Genomic DNA, 15,725 nt, shown 5'->3' with positions numbered 1-15,725 from the left:
TTTGAAGAGTATTTTTGTTTTCTATAGAAGGATGATAAAGATGCTGAAGCCAAAGAAACGTCAAAGACTGAATCAAAGTCAGAAGCTGAAAGTGATGATACTGAGGATAAGAAAAATTTATCTATTACCGACAAGCGTACTACACTTGAAGAGAGACGAAAGAGTCTTTTGGATCATCACTGGGCCATTCCCAGTAAAGACAGGTAAAAAGCAGTTTTCAGTTATTTTATACAAAGTAGAAAATTTCACACTAAACAATCATTTCTTAAAAAAAACCTAACTCATTTGTCATATTTGTTCTTTTTTTTTCGTTTGTTTATTTAGTTTTAATTTTTTAAGTTGAATAATTAATTTTTAAAGTTGCATGATGGTACTTATCTAAATCAGTAATCAATTAGAACAAGTAATACGTTTGAAAATGTTGTGCGTGTGTTAAATAGACTTTAGAACTTTCCTTATTGTTTAAGGTTTAATAAATTCTAAAAAGAGTTCATGTTATAATAGATCTTTTTTTTTCACTTTAAATTCAGTAAGCTGTAAATTAAGTTATTCATAAAGCGTTGAAATGTATTGTGAAAGTATGCTATATTCGCTCATATGCTAAAAGAATGATCTTAAGCTCTAACTTACTTTTCCGTACATTTTCTAGAGATCTATCTCAAAAAAATGAAATAGATCTCAAGAAAATGTACTGAAAAGTGAGATAAGAGCTTCAGCTTATTTTAATTGCCATTGTGTTCCATCCGAAGCCGTTACTTTTCCCTCTCAGCATTCGGATACTATATTTGAAGAACTCTTCATCTTTTTAGGCTATCTAAAAAGTAAATTTGTATATCTTTCCTTTATATAGTCAATTACAGGCTATCAATCAAAATTAGCGGTCGAAGTACCTGGATCCATTTATTCTAACACTGTTACTTTACAATGTAAAATACATTTTATGCCTCATGATCAGAATTTCATGGCACAACTTTTTTTTTGCGTTTGAAAGGAATTCCATCCAATGAAGCTCCCAATTCCTCGTCTTCGTACCTCTTCCGCTTTCCATTCTTCAGATTTCTTCAAATTAAAGAAGCAAATCAGTCACGCTTATTCGGTGAAACTGATGTGAAGTCGCTAATATTTTTCTTCAAAGCATTTTTATCGGGCAACACCATCATCTACTTCAGCGAAATATTCTTTAGAAGTTTTGAAAACGTGTTCACTTTTCGGATATTTATCCTATGCTCATTATTGGTAAATTAACAAATCAACATTTCAAATTAACAAACTTCGTTTTGGCACCATAAAAAGATACTATATTTTCCTATTTTGGTGTTCTTTTGTTATTCAAAGTCCTTAGAACGCTAACAATTTCTTGAAAAACTGAAAACTATGGTATTCCCCGTGAAAAGAAACGCCTTCATTATTTTTAAAATTTTTTTCTGCATATATGACAATATTAATTGAAAAAGGACTAGATTGATTCTTCCTATCACTTTGATGTCATTATCAAATCTAGATATTGAATAAAATATTTCATTAAATCTTATGATTAGAGATTTTAAAAACTCATATGGCCATATTTAACAGTTGAGATTTTGAAATATTTTTTCAAAGATTTTCTTCAACCTGCTACAAAAGTTATGCCTTATCGCATAATTGGATTGCATTACCATTAAATAGTTTATTGAAATGGTTTCTTTGGAAGTTAAACATCGATTACCATTTCTATCCTCTTCAGGAGGTCTTTTCTCGTTTTTTTTTTAATGATTGAAACGAATATTATCATAAAAATCAGTGAATTCAAACCTCCAATGAATTTTTTAATGTCACAAGAAAAGAGCAAAAAGTGAAAATCTTTTCGATCCACCTATTCACAGAAACAGACCCCAGGTTCTGGTAGTGAATTCTGATGTTAAAAAATAATGAATTCGCACTGTCAAAACATCTTTGAATCTCTTCAAATTAAGAACCATGATTTTGATTCTTTCTTCTATAAGTTTGACGGGTCGTTCTGATTTTTTTTTTGTACCCATAGGGTAATTCCACGGAGGAATTTTGGCATGTTCTTGTATGTTTTCGCTCTTATTTATTTAACTATTTACCAAGTTAAGCATTTTAATACAGTGACACCTAGTTTATTAATATGTTTTATTGTTTGTAATATTGTTTGTCTGAGAATGTCTTCAACTAAGATGTAAAGGATTTGACGATAAAAATTCACACCCGTTACATCTTATTTGAAGATATTCTCAGACAGAAAATTAGTTAGCTTAACTTCGTGAATAGATAAATAAAAAGAGCGAAAAACATACAAAAATATGCCAAAACCCTCCATGGAATTACCCCATAACCAAATAAAAAATTTCTCGATTTAAGCTCTATAAATTTTTTCTCTTAAATAAATATTTCTATTTGTTGTTAGCACTTTGGTTAAGTGCAAGGAATCTATTCCCACAGCAATATAAAGAAAAGAAAGAAACCTTGTTCGCCAAAATGCTTTTTGTTAATGAATATGACGTTAGATTACAAAATTTGGAAAAAATGATTGCACACCAAAGGAAACCATTTTCGTATGGTTTTTATGACCGAAAGTGTAGTTTTGTTTCATTTTAATTTCAATTTATTTTTGATGAATTTGAATACTAATTAGAGTTCTCTTCCTGACATATAATGATCACTCATCAGCAAAGTAAAAATTCTGTTCAAAATTACTTTCAGTATTTGTAATTTTTCAACTGTCGAATTTACATTTATACAATAAGAGCCCTTATCAAATATTTGATTTGTATTTCCTCTTCTATTTTCTGTATTTGTACTTAAATGCGACTAAGATAGATATAAAATAGTCTAAAATTAATACAAGTGATGGAAGTCCTTTCGTCATTGCTTCTCTATTCATATCCAATATGTGACAGAGAATGGTATCGTCAAAACGACTTCGACTAGTTGAATAAATTTTATTCGATTTTTTTACTTAGATAAATCTTCTAATGTGCATGATGTATTGGTATTGTAGTACAATAAACTGCGAATGCAAATAAACTTAATGTAAGTTTTGTCCTGGAATGCATAGACAAAGAAACTACTAAACAATGTTTAAATAATTTATATGTTCCAGTTATTAATAATTTTCTGTTTATTTTTCATCTTCCTATCAATCCTTTTAAACATTCCCCTATCAACCTATCATCATTATCACTCCTCAAACAATCACCATTTCCTTATTTTTGTACCAACAAAATCAATATCACTTCCCTGCACATACACAAAACAACCATTCATATGCACACTCACATCGAAATACACAAAAAAAAAACATCCATCCGATCGACAAAAAAATCATCTAGATTTTCTATATCTATATCCCGAAGATCATCGGACGAAGAAGCCGATAATGAGTCAAATACCACAGTTGATAGTGCACGCGCTCAGGATCCCCATTCAGCGACTTCATCGCTTTGCGGTGTTGTTGGTGGAACAGGCATTAGTACCTTAGCCGGTGGCATTGCTGCCATCGAATTGGAACACTTGGAGGAGCTATCAAAACAGACACGCTATGATTCTGGCATTGATATTCGTGATCCTATTCCAAATGTACAACCCATACCAAAGAAATCCGTCTACAGTGACGCTGATATTGTATTAAGCTCTGACTGGGTACCACCGAAAACTATTTCACCGACTAATGTAACTGAAACTACAACAAATGCATCCAGTTTGGATATGCCATCATTTGGTGGTCGCAAGAAGACCTCCAGTGTAAGTTTTAGCGTTGATGAAAATGAACCACAACAGATGCATCAAGGACAACAACAAGCAATTGATAAATCTAATGAGAAAAAGAATAAGGTATGATGTAATTTTTAATTTTGTTTTTTATTAAAACAATAAGGCGAAGTTGATTTTATCATAAAAAAATAATTATTTAATATTAAGTAAAAGTGTCTATTTACAAAACTGTTCATCGAATACTGTCAAGTGTGGTTAGGGACTGTGGTGTTTGTAGGTTAGATGTTATTTTATTCTCAAGTTATAGAGCATGAATTCGATAGGCCTGATAAGTGGCGTAAACTAGAGTCAATTAAATCATGAGAAAGTACGATTTGATAACTGCCTCACTCCAGTCAAATCGATTTGTGGCTAAGTAATTACCAATTAACAGTTTGGGACAAAGTAAACAGCAATCTAAATTTAAATGATGCCAAAGATGGATGTCTTTGATGTAGAATTTCTTACATCATAAAAACAAGATGCACGAGGCAGACTTATCCTCATTCAAAAAACAGTGATATATTTATGGCAGTTCAGGTTTTTAGTAAAATGTTTCACACTGAATTTTTAAGCGCTTTGGTAGACCCTTTACCTGGTGAGTTCTGACAATAAATAAAACTACCAAATTGGTGTAGGCTCATCAAAGAAATGAATCACGTGCAAATTGAAATCTTAAGCATTCCTGTTATTTCTCGTTGTCTAGCCTCTTTGTTCTGTTTTGACAGCATTCACTGTCAATACTTTACTAGAAAAGCAATTACTTGCTTATTAAAATTGTTCTGAAACTGACTCATGATTATTTTGACATTTTTCTAAAAACGAAAGTATCTATTAAACCTTGGCGATGTGGAGATATGTCAAAAAAGCTATATCGACTTCAGATTATACTCTGTCCAACAAAGATTGTCAGTACTTAATAGGCCTTATAGGAAAGCTTTTTTCCATATCAGTGGCGAAATGCACCCATTATCTTACTCTTGGTAAATCTATTTTTCAAAAAGTTGTTATTTTGAAATTTTACCAACAAGATGGTTATGCTGGTACTTTTTCGACCAAACTTGAAACTTTTTCATGCTTGAAACAAATTATCGTCTGCGATGATAGTTATTATTGAAAGTACGGAAATCAAACCATCGTCGAAACTATATTGTTTTTCGATAATCCCCCCAGAATATAGTTTTTGATTCGTTAAAAAAAAAGAAAATGCTTTCTTGTCCTTCGGTTCTAGTTCGCTGTTCGTCTATCTGTACATCAATGTCCATTCTAAACGAACAGACAAATTCACTTGAAATTCAGTACAAATATTTGTTTTTGTAATTTCCAAGGTTCGTTTTTGTTTCGATTTTCAATACATATGTACATTATGTAATCCTTTAAATCGATAAGGTAGCTTCCAAATTAGATTCGAGATATTTATACGAGTCTCAGCATGGGTTTCCCTTTTTTTTAGGAAAAATAATCCATTACCATTAATAATGAAGTCTTAAAAATATTTTTCTCCTGCATTGGCCTTTCATATTCGATCTAGACCATCGTAGTTTTATATCCATAAAATTTAGTTACTGGTAAAATTGCCCACAATTTGACGGTACCTTTTTATTGAACAAAATTTTCAACTTTTTTTATATTTTTATCCAAAATTCAAAAAAAAAATCATCAGCTCAACGTAATTGTTTCTAATAATTATTTGAAGAAATGATTCTATCGCCTCTTTGTATTTTTGTTTTTTTTTTTTATATAATTTTATTAAATAGAAGCCTAATTATTCAATACAATTGTAGATGCTTAAAAGACTATCATATCCCCTCACCTGGGTAGAAGGTCTTACTGGTGAAACTGGTGGCGTAAGCGGCATGGGTGGCATTGGCAAGTCTACTGATGCTGAATCAGCTCCAAACACTGGTGATTCAAATCAAAGTGTCTTTTCAAAAGTATTCTCAAGGTAAGTGCGCTCAAATTTTGTGTTACCGTTTTTTTTATCGTTTAATTTGTTTGTTTGTTTGATAACTGTGTATCAATTTAAAACTTTTTGGCAAAATTTAGTAATTGGAAAAAAAAATAAATTTTTTCTTTCATTTTAAATGCTCACCCTGGGATTTGGCTATAAAATTATTTCAAAAATACTTGCACACATAAAAACACTTTCTCCACCCAACACTACTCTATATCCCCTTATTTTTATTTTGATTTTGAAAAATAAATAATAATAAATTCAACACTTAAACACTAATTCTTAAACAAAAATCATCACAAACTGTTTTATTTTTATTTCTTTAAAAATAAATAAAAAAAAACATACAAACAAAATAAATTTAAAATATAAATAAAATTAAACAAAACAAAAACAACAAAAAAAAATAAATAGCTCACCCATTACTTTGGTATCTGAGTTGGGTGGCAATTTATTTTCAAAAACGCCATCTGAAGAATCTGGTGGCTCGCCAGTGCCTCCATTGACTCCACATTCGACACATTCTGAGGGTCATGTTACCCCTGGGTAAGGGATTCAAAAATAAATTTAGTTGTATTGTTTTCCTGTCATTTAAATAATTTGTTCAATTTCACAAATGAAATTCTTTATTTATGTTTTTAGTTTATACAAAAAAAAAATGAACTCAACTTTGCGTAACCTTTGTCGATGTTTAGGGAATGGTTCAATTATTATTGATTTGTTTTTGTTAAAAAAAAACGTTATTTTGAGTTATGTAAATACATACAAATTTTCTTAAAAAAATATTTTTGTTGTACCAACTTCCAAAATGCTTAAACTTGCCTTATATGACTGTGAGGTATCATTTGCCTTCTATTTACAAAACTTTTTAATGTTATCTTTACCTATTTCAAAAATTAATTAATTTGTTCTTTTTTGTTAAATACAAAATTTATGTTCATGTTAATTTGAATACAAAAAAAAAAAATAAATTCGTAAAATTCATTTGAAAATTTTGCACGTAGCCGACTTCGTAGCACCATTTATTTTTATTTACTATTTATGAACATTGGTTTTCTCACTGATAGCTTTGAACTCCAACCTATCGTTTCTTGGTATTTTTTGTTAATATATAAATGTGTATCGTTGTTCAAGTAAAATGTTAAATAATATAAATCTTTTTTTGTGGGTCAAATATCAATAAATATCAAATGATTTAATTTTCTTTCAAACGTTAGAGCTAAATATCCTTAAACAATATATAACCAAATTTAAACCGCTTGATTGAGTTGAACGAATTTGTTTTATTGATATTTCTTCCAATTTGTACAATATATCGTTTAATATCAAGCGGAAATACGTCGTTGGATTAAATTTTTTTCTGTTGTCCATTCTTTTAATTAGCTCTTTTCACGGTTGGCTTTAAATAATATTCTGATTGTTCTGATTATAAAAAAGTTAAAATAATTTGGCTTCAAGCTATTAAAATTTATGACAAAAATATCAACTAAAATAATACAAAAGTATTTCAACCGGCTTGAAAACTAAAATCAAAAAAGACTGCCGATGACCTTAAATAAATTTTCATATTTTTGAACTATCTGCTAACTTCAATGTTCAGTGTAGTCTAAATCTTGTTTAAGAAAAACTACATATCGTCGGCCTCAGAAGGAAACCTCGTAACTTCCAAAATCAAAATTTTACAGGAGAGACAAAAGAGTAGAGAGACTACAGAGTAGTTGGGGAGTAACGTGCTGTGCAAAATTTGAATTTAAGTCTATTTAGAGTTTTCGGAATGACTTCAAATTTTCTGGGTTACTTCGCTGACATATTTTCTAAAAACTGGCATTCAAAAGTAATTTTCGAAAAAAAGGTGGAGCTACGAGGTTTCCTTATGAGACCGACGATATGTAGTAGTTACCAGTTTATTTTATAAACGATTTTTAAAAATACATAGGATTGATTTTTAGAGCATTTAAACTTTAAGATTCAGTTGATGGGGTTAAAATAAAAAATTGTTGTGCTGATACAGAGAGCGTTTTCGACGCCGCGTTTAGATTTTTGAAAACTTTTTGAAGCTCTCCAACATAACGTTTTCGCAACAAACCGTTGGTAAAAATAAACAACGTAATTCTACACTTTAAGATAAAATAGTTCAGTGCATTATTAAAATTTGCACCACACCATGATTTTCCGAAACGAAAAAGAATTGGTCGTCAAAACCCTTATACTTTCCAATTGCGAAATTCAATTTATCTTTCTGACCATCATCTATCAATTTCTAATCCTTTGGTCTAATTAAACATCTAGCACATTTTTTGCACATGAAACAAATTTTCAACACTGTCACTATATAGTTTGTCGTCCTGTGAAATGATATGACTATTGATCCATGATCTTTGAAAAGTAAATAATTCTCTTAGAAAATAAAAACGATGTTCAATCAAAAGCACAATGCAAACGAAAAAGAACAAATGCCCGAAACATGCATATCGTCGGTCTCATGCGAAAACCTCGTAACTCCCAAAATCAATATTTTACAGGAGAGACGAAAGAGTAAACAAACAACAGAGTAGTTGGGAAGAAACGCGCTGTGCAAAATTTGAATTTAAGTCTATTTAGAGTTTTCAGAATGACCCCAAATTAACTGGGTTGCTCCGCTGACATATTTTCTAAAGAATGGCATTCAAAAGTCATTTTTGAAAAAAAGTGGAGTTACGAGGTTTTCTCATGAGACCGACGATATGCTGATTTTTCCATAACCTGAAAGTTCATATCTTCTATAACACTGCTATTATTTTATTGACATAGAGCACACTTTGTCTTGAAGTTCTGTAGGTTTCCCTTATGTTGCATTTGAAATAAAAGCTACATGTAAATGTGTCCAGTAACTTTCTAAATGAGCATTTATTCTTTCCTAAAATTAATATAAAAAAAAATAATCTTACAGCATCAAAACAAATTGTGAAAAAATAAAAAATATTGAATATAAAATCATATATTTTACTAAAAAATGGAATATTTTATAGACGTTCATCGATTGGTACATTTATGCGACCCCATTCCTCTGAAGGTACACAATCGACAACGAAGCTGAACAAGGAGAAACCACAAGTACCCAAATTGGACTATCGCTCTATGGTGTCTATTGATGATAAACCTGAATTATTCGTCAGTGTTGATAGTAAGTATTATTTTCTTCTTTTTCTTAAAATTTATAATCTATAATATCAGTTGAAAATAGAAGTTTTGTAAAAAAAAAAAAATAGCACTATACTAACATGTTTCTTTTTTATTGTTAAAATATATTTTTTTTTTAATTTCATCTACATTACCAAATACTTAAACAAACAATTTAAATCTTAAAACTATTTGTTTAAATTAAAAAAAAAAAACATCACATTGTAGTTCGGGCACCATTTTTTCCAAATCTCGATCAACTTGGTATGTTAAAATCTCACTACATTGTGTGCATTGTAAAAACAAAAATCATTTTAACTACTACTCAATGTTGTAGTCCTTCTATTTGATATCTTTTTTTAAGTTCATACTAATTATTTTTTTAATGCATCGAATACTTTTTTTTTGTTTCATTTTCTTCCTTATTTTTAACACCATAAAAAACATAGTCAATCGTTTATTGGCAAATGTTTCAATGCTTACAAAACCCTAATACGGTATTATTTAAAAATCAAATTTAATAATTAGTCGGCAAAGTAAATATGTGTCTGTGTATATTTATGTATACAAATCAGTGGACCATTGTTATTTTTTGTTTATAATTCCACAAGAAATGCAAACCAATTATATTTTTAAAAGTTGTTCATTAAAATTGATACTAAATAAATGAGGATAATTAGATAATCGAGCACATATCAGTAAAGCTATAGAATTTCACTTTATTAAACGAAAGTGATTCTGTCAATTGAAATAAATTCAGGTCAGTAAATTAATTAATGTGATTATAATTTTTAATAAGGGGTACCCTGCAAAACGATGTTTCTTTTGTTAAATTTAAATGAAATTTGAAACTGCTCTTTGAATCTGTTGCAAAATTACTTAAATAAAATTTGAATATTGGTTAAATGGTTCACTACGATTGAGATACTCGCTTTGTTTCTTAAATTGGCCACACCACGGTTTCATTTGGTGCAAGTCAAAACTATTTTTTACTGTCAATTTCTTAGCACTCAATAAGAGTTTTCAATTTTATAACATGTGTGTTTTTTGTAATTCAGTATAAAAAAATTTTAATTTGAAGTTTTCTACAAAACGAAATGTGATAAGCCATCCAGATTTTGTTAGAAAAAATCTTGACATTTGGCATCAAATTTTAATTTAAATTTGTAATATTTGTATACGCAATTTTATTATAATCTTAACTGATATGAAAACAAAAGGTCAAATGTTTTAACAAATTATACACAGATTAAATAAAATTTTGGTAATATTCCACTACTAAGTATATCAATGGAATTTTTTTTTTAATTGATAAGAAAATGACGCAGTGTTAATGGAATGGTCACAAATTAGAAATAATTCTACAAAATCACATTTTTTTCAATGTATGCATTTTGTTTGATTTTGACCTCTGATTCTACGTAGTTGTTTAATAGCCATATTCAACCGATAATAATAAATTGATGGCATATGATTGATGGTCCATCCAATTTTAAGAATGTATCATATATTTATGTACGTCGATAATTAACAAATTGTTAACCTTTCAAGATTATAAAACATTTACATAAATAAATAAATAAGGGTCGTTGAAACTTGGTTAAAAAAAGTGTGGGTACAGTGATTAATTATTTACTTAAGTACAAAGTTTTAAACAAAGCCAATAAATTATTTCAGGAATTTTATAAAAAAAACTTCTGCCAAAAATTAAGCGCCTCAAACGATCTCTCAAATGAGTTTTGAATATATAACAACTTAAAATTGTTTTCAGAATATCAAAATTTTCTAGAAAAGTATAATTTAGTTCAACAAAAAATTAAATATTTTCTCAATCGCTTCACTGATATTTTTTTCGAAAACGACGAGGGAAAATGTTCATTAAGATTTTCGTCAATACTAAGATGTAGGTACTCTTTTTGCCCAGAAATAATCTCCCGGACAAGAACTATGTGCGAAAATTGTTAATTGAAAAACAGCGGTTAATCTATAAAAAATAATTATCTCAATTTATTCACTTAAGGCATTGAATTCAATTGTTACATTTCATTAAAAGATTTCATAGCATAAAGTCACAATAAATTATTTGTTAACTTTTAACAAAAATAACACACAATTTATTCAAGGTCAACTAGTTTAGAAACGAGATTTTGTTTCGTTATAGTTATTATTGGTCCAGATTCCGCTGAGTTTTTTGTTTATCTCAGAGTTCATTATATTAATTAACTAAATGGCGCTGATTCTTATTTACTAATTCAAATTCTCCAAATAATTTACAAAATTTTAGTGTCCAAATTTTAGTGTCCGAAGATACCCTAATGGATGAAATTGACTTATAAATTATATACACAAAATATAATTTTGTTTTAGTACTGCACCGGTTTATATAAACTTACTTCCACACTTTTGTTTTGATTAACTTTTACGATATCAAAATAAATAAATTTTATTATGTGAACAAATGGTAGCAAAAAAATAAACAAAAGAAGATCACGTCGCGATATCTCGAGATGTTCTTTTTATTGACTTGTCCAATTGTTATTTAAAATAAAATTTAATTAACTTGTTAACATTAGTTATTATTATTATTAATTCAATAAATATTAGCAAGAAAGAAAAAATTGTAAATTAAAAGCGTATCTACCCCTGCGCCTATTAAAAACAAAACAATTCTGCCGCTTTGTAATCAAACAATACAAAACATTGGAAAATTTTGATTAGCACTTCTGTGTTATTATTAGCGAATTTTTTCGAAACAGGTTAACTATAACACTAACGAAATGTCTTTAACACAATAAAATTTGGTTTACAATTTTTGTTTTGATTTTTTTTATACAAAAGAGTGACACATACAGGAAATGTTTATTTTAACAATGGTATTTACCGTTAAATATTTTGGATTAAAAATAAGACGTTTAAAGAAACCGTTATAAGTTTAACATTTTTTTTATTTTCTTTTCGGGTCACTGACGGGCAAAATTTGATGTGTTGTTTCCATTATAAGACATTATTTTTTTAAAAGCATGTTCTTTATTCTTTTGTACGTGTCAATATTTTTAATCCTGAAGTCAACTTTTTAATATAATATTATCAAGCTTATCCAAGAATTTGAAACTAAATTTAACGTTATGCAAAAAATTAGTTTTAAATTGGTTAGCGTTTTAAATTTATTTATTTACAATATTTTATTGAATTGACCCAGGTGCAGTGTCTGATATAGTGCAGTGAATTCTATAAGACATTCACGGGTTTTTATTGCAAAAATCGTTTTATGGGTTATAAAAGAAAATAAAACCGCGGATTGCTATTAGTTAATTAAATGGCGCTGATTCTTATTTACTAATTTAAATTCTCTAAATAATTAACAAAATTTTAGTGTCCGAAGACACCCTAATGGATGAAATTGACTTATAAATTATATACACAAAATATAATTTTGTTTTAGTACTGCACCGGTTTATATAAACTTTGTTAAATGAAGTTAAAGATAGGGGTGCAAAAGCCCCCTCTTTTTAGATTTCGGTTACAAAATCAAACTAAAGAATACAACCAAATATGGCTTTGCGATGATAAAGATTGCGAAAAAAGTGGTCCTGCAACTTCATCTGTCCGTCGGTATCTTAAGGTACAGCCCAAACCAATAAAAGCGATTTCAAGGTAGTTAAGGGTTTTTAGGTAGTTAAGTATTTTTAGAGAAGAAATCGAACATTTTTTAGACCCACAGTTACGCGGTACCTGTCATACAACCAATATCGAAAATCTTATTTTACTCAAAAACGATTACAATTTGTATGTCTTAGCAATAGCTTCCAATGGTATTCTTACCATCTAAAATTAATGACACGCACAAAAAAATAGCTTAGAGTTATTAGTCACTAGGCCTTGCGCCTCCATGAGGTGTCGCGCAACAAATTGATGTATGTTATTTAAATAAAGTCGAACTTTTGAACTGTTTAAAATATTTTTAAACCGTTACTGCCGTTATTGCGTTATTATTGACTTTCCATGAATGACGAAAGTTTAATGAGATTCTTGCATAGTTGCCTAGTTGGTAGCCTTTTATCTAAGTTAAACTTTTTTTTTTAAGTATTCCAACCACATTGGACTCTTTAAAATTAATTAATTAGCTAACATAAATAAACTCATATTATTGAAATCATTCTACCGATAAAAATGTGTTTTTTTACGCATGATTACCTTTCCATTAGTTATGACGTTTTAGTTTTGTATATATTTATCTTTAAAACCAATAAACTTGCATGAGCTTTACAGTACAAAAAAAAAAAACAAAAATAAAACAATTAAATACTATAAAACAAACTTGTGTCCAATCCACTTGTAATGTGTGCACCTATTTAAAAACAAAAAAAAAATCAATTCTTCTCAAACCGTATCTATTCTCTTCTCTCTATACAACCCTCTTCACCCACACCCAAATTGTATTGTTGTCAATGAATTATTTTTTTGCTTGCACTTTTTTTCCTTTTAATTAATTTCACTTTATTTTCTTTCTTTTATTTTTCTATCCACTTATCAATCAACCAAAAAAAAAAAAATTAGAATTGATTCCACGACCAGCAAGAGCCTGTCCTGATCCACCGTTGTATTTGCGACTACGTATGGGAAAACCAATTGGAAAAGCAATTCCACTACCAACATCAGTGATGTCGTATGGAAAAAATAAATTGCGACCAGAATATTGGTTCAGTGTACCAAAGAATCGGTAAGTTGATATAATGAATTTGTTTGAATAACTGACCCCACCACTGACTGACAACACCACTCCCAGAGATATCACTTCTGATAATAATCTTCTCTGAAGGGGAACGTGCCTGAACAATGATGCGAAAATCTAAAACGTGTTATATGACACTGCGCACGATAAAATGTATTGACTATTTACAATAACTTAAGACTTAACTCTGTTCATAGTAACTAATCAATATGATTATAGATATAATCTAGAATAAGAAACAAACGGAACACGACCGCTGAAAAAAAACATGCTATTGACAAGGTAAAGTGCAATATCACTATAGACTGGGATAGTTGACTTAAAATTCGTGTCGAAGTGATGATATTCGCTCGAAACAAATTAGCATTATGTCTTTATTATGAATTTGTAATGTCAATAAACAGAAGGGAGTTACCCGTTAAGTTGTTGTGATGTTTTTTTTTTACATCCGTTTTGTCCAATCCAATCTGGGCTTTCCCGACCGACCATTCTTAAAACCTGAATCAACATTTTTGCCACTTAACCTCTATATCAAATAAAAAATAGTAGATAGTGCAATTAGACCTTACATTTGAGCATGCAAATCAACATTTTTCATACCAAACTTACTCATACTAATTTACTCAGGTCCTTAGATCTATTGCGTCCGTGGGTGACCAAGATCACTTAAACTAACTCTAACTTCAGCACCATTTATGTCTTCCCAAGTTGCGCTGACACTTTCTCGAATTTTCTATGCTATGAGCATTTTGGTCTTAATGAGTGGCTTCCACTATTTTGCTTGGCTTCCTATGGAATGGTTAATTTTCGAAGCTTGTGCCCAACTTCATGTAATAGATTCCAAAGACGTATTTCGTTGAATATACGATTGAGCAAAAAAATAAAACCCTTAAAATTTAAAAAAATTGCACATTCAAGTGTTTCATCCGTATAGTTCTACATTTGAGCGGCACATTTGTAGCTTTAAGATGGGACATCGCGAACGCTATGCGACTATTGATGTCTTGAGTGGTTCCACCTTTTAATGACTCCAAAGACGAGAGGTTGGCTAAGCCACTCCTTCTAAACCTGTGCTCTGAATACGTCTGAGTAGCTTATGTAAGGTGTTCACCAAGTAGTTCGGCCTAACAGGATGCTGATGTGATCAATACAGGAAGCTTCAAGGCGAAATCCTGCTTTTACCGCTACAACTACTACACAATACCAACCTTAGATGGACTCAGAGTAATACTTGCCTAGCAACTAAACAAATATGGACTTGTGTAGACTTGAAACGTTCAAAGGGTCTGTTAAATTTAAACAGAATGCATATTAGCTCCACCATAGGTCTTCTTGCAGGACACTGTCTAATAGGTAGACACGCAAAAAGAATGGGCGTGTTCTCTAACGATTTCTGCAGAAGTTGCATGGATGAAGAAGAAGAGGAAACTGTTCAACATCTTCTGTGCACCTGCCCTGCTCTCTCTATAAGAAGGAAACTATATCTAGGAGAAAGCTTCTACGAGGACACTAGCGATCTAGTGAAAACGGACGTTAAAAGTCTATTCATAAGAAGCTCCGAGTGGTTCGGCTAGTGAGTTCCTAACTAACTTGCTAGTCATCTGAGGTATCAAAATGGATCCATAAGGGTCTAAGTGTGTCGGGTAATTTGCCTGACAACAACTACTACCTAACCTAACCTAACTACACAATACGTTGACAAAATCAGTCCAAAAGAATAGTAGACCGTGAGCACCAGTTACTCATGAGAGATTAAGTTTGAACAATATTATTGTCCTCCTATAAACAGATTTAGACATATGTATGAGTAATGTTACACTTACATTCTGAATTGGATCTCAGATCAGATGCATATAAAACCGCAATCTCTGTCAAAATATTACCAGCCTTACCTTACTTACCTGGTTCGAAAACATACTTGGCCTCAATAAGGCCGGAAACCTTTCAGAAGTAATTTTATTTTAAAAAAATCGTTAAGGTTAAGTCCAAACTTTAGTTTAACCTTCATTGTATTTAATTAAAAATTAGTTTTTGTTAATTAGTCAAATTAACGAAATATTAAATTCGAACCCCTATATTCAGATATGTATGTGTAGTCAGTTAGTGTTAAAATTATTCTCTTGCATT

The 15,725-nt window shown here is 30.1% G+C and overlaps 1 protein-coding gene across 22 annotated transcripts in view; it reads left to right on the top strand.

Moving 5' to 3' along the window:
- The window catches only part of LOC129916930 (TLD domain-containing protein 2), a 217,877-nt gene that overhangs the window by 153,819 nt on the left and 48,333 nt on the right, over positions 1–15,725 (top strand). For 11 of the 22 annotated variants that reach the window (XM_055997167.1, XM_055997162.1, XM_055997151.1 and 8 more), the window contains 6 exons: positions 28–203; positions 3,333–3,834; positions 5,538–5,698; positions 6,122–6,253; positions 8,716–8,870; positions 13,424–13,586. In XM_055997167.1, coding sequence (XP_055853142.1) covers positions 28–203; positions 3,333–3,834; positions 5,538–5,698; positions 6,122–6,253; positions 8,716–8,870; positions 13,424–13,586 — 1,289 coding nt within the window. The remainder of the gene's footprint in view (positions 1–27; positions 204–3,332; positions 3,835–5,537; positions 5,699–6,121; positions 6,254–8,715; positions 8,871–13,423; positions 13,587–15,725) is intronic. The other 11 variants (XM_055997177.1, XM_055997159.1, XM_055997161.1 and 8 more) reach the window with 3 other exon arrangements.

The sequence above is a fragment of the Episyrphus balteatus genome, chromosome 3 (assembly GCF_945859705.1).
Source record: "Episyrphus balteatus chromosome 3, idEpiBalt1.1, whole genome shotgun sequence".
NCBI lineage: Eukaryota > Metazoa > Arthropoda > Insecta > Diptera > Syrphidae > Episyrphus > Episyrphus balteatus.
This window is presented reverse-complemented; position numbering and strand designations above follow the sequence as displayed.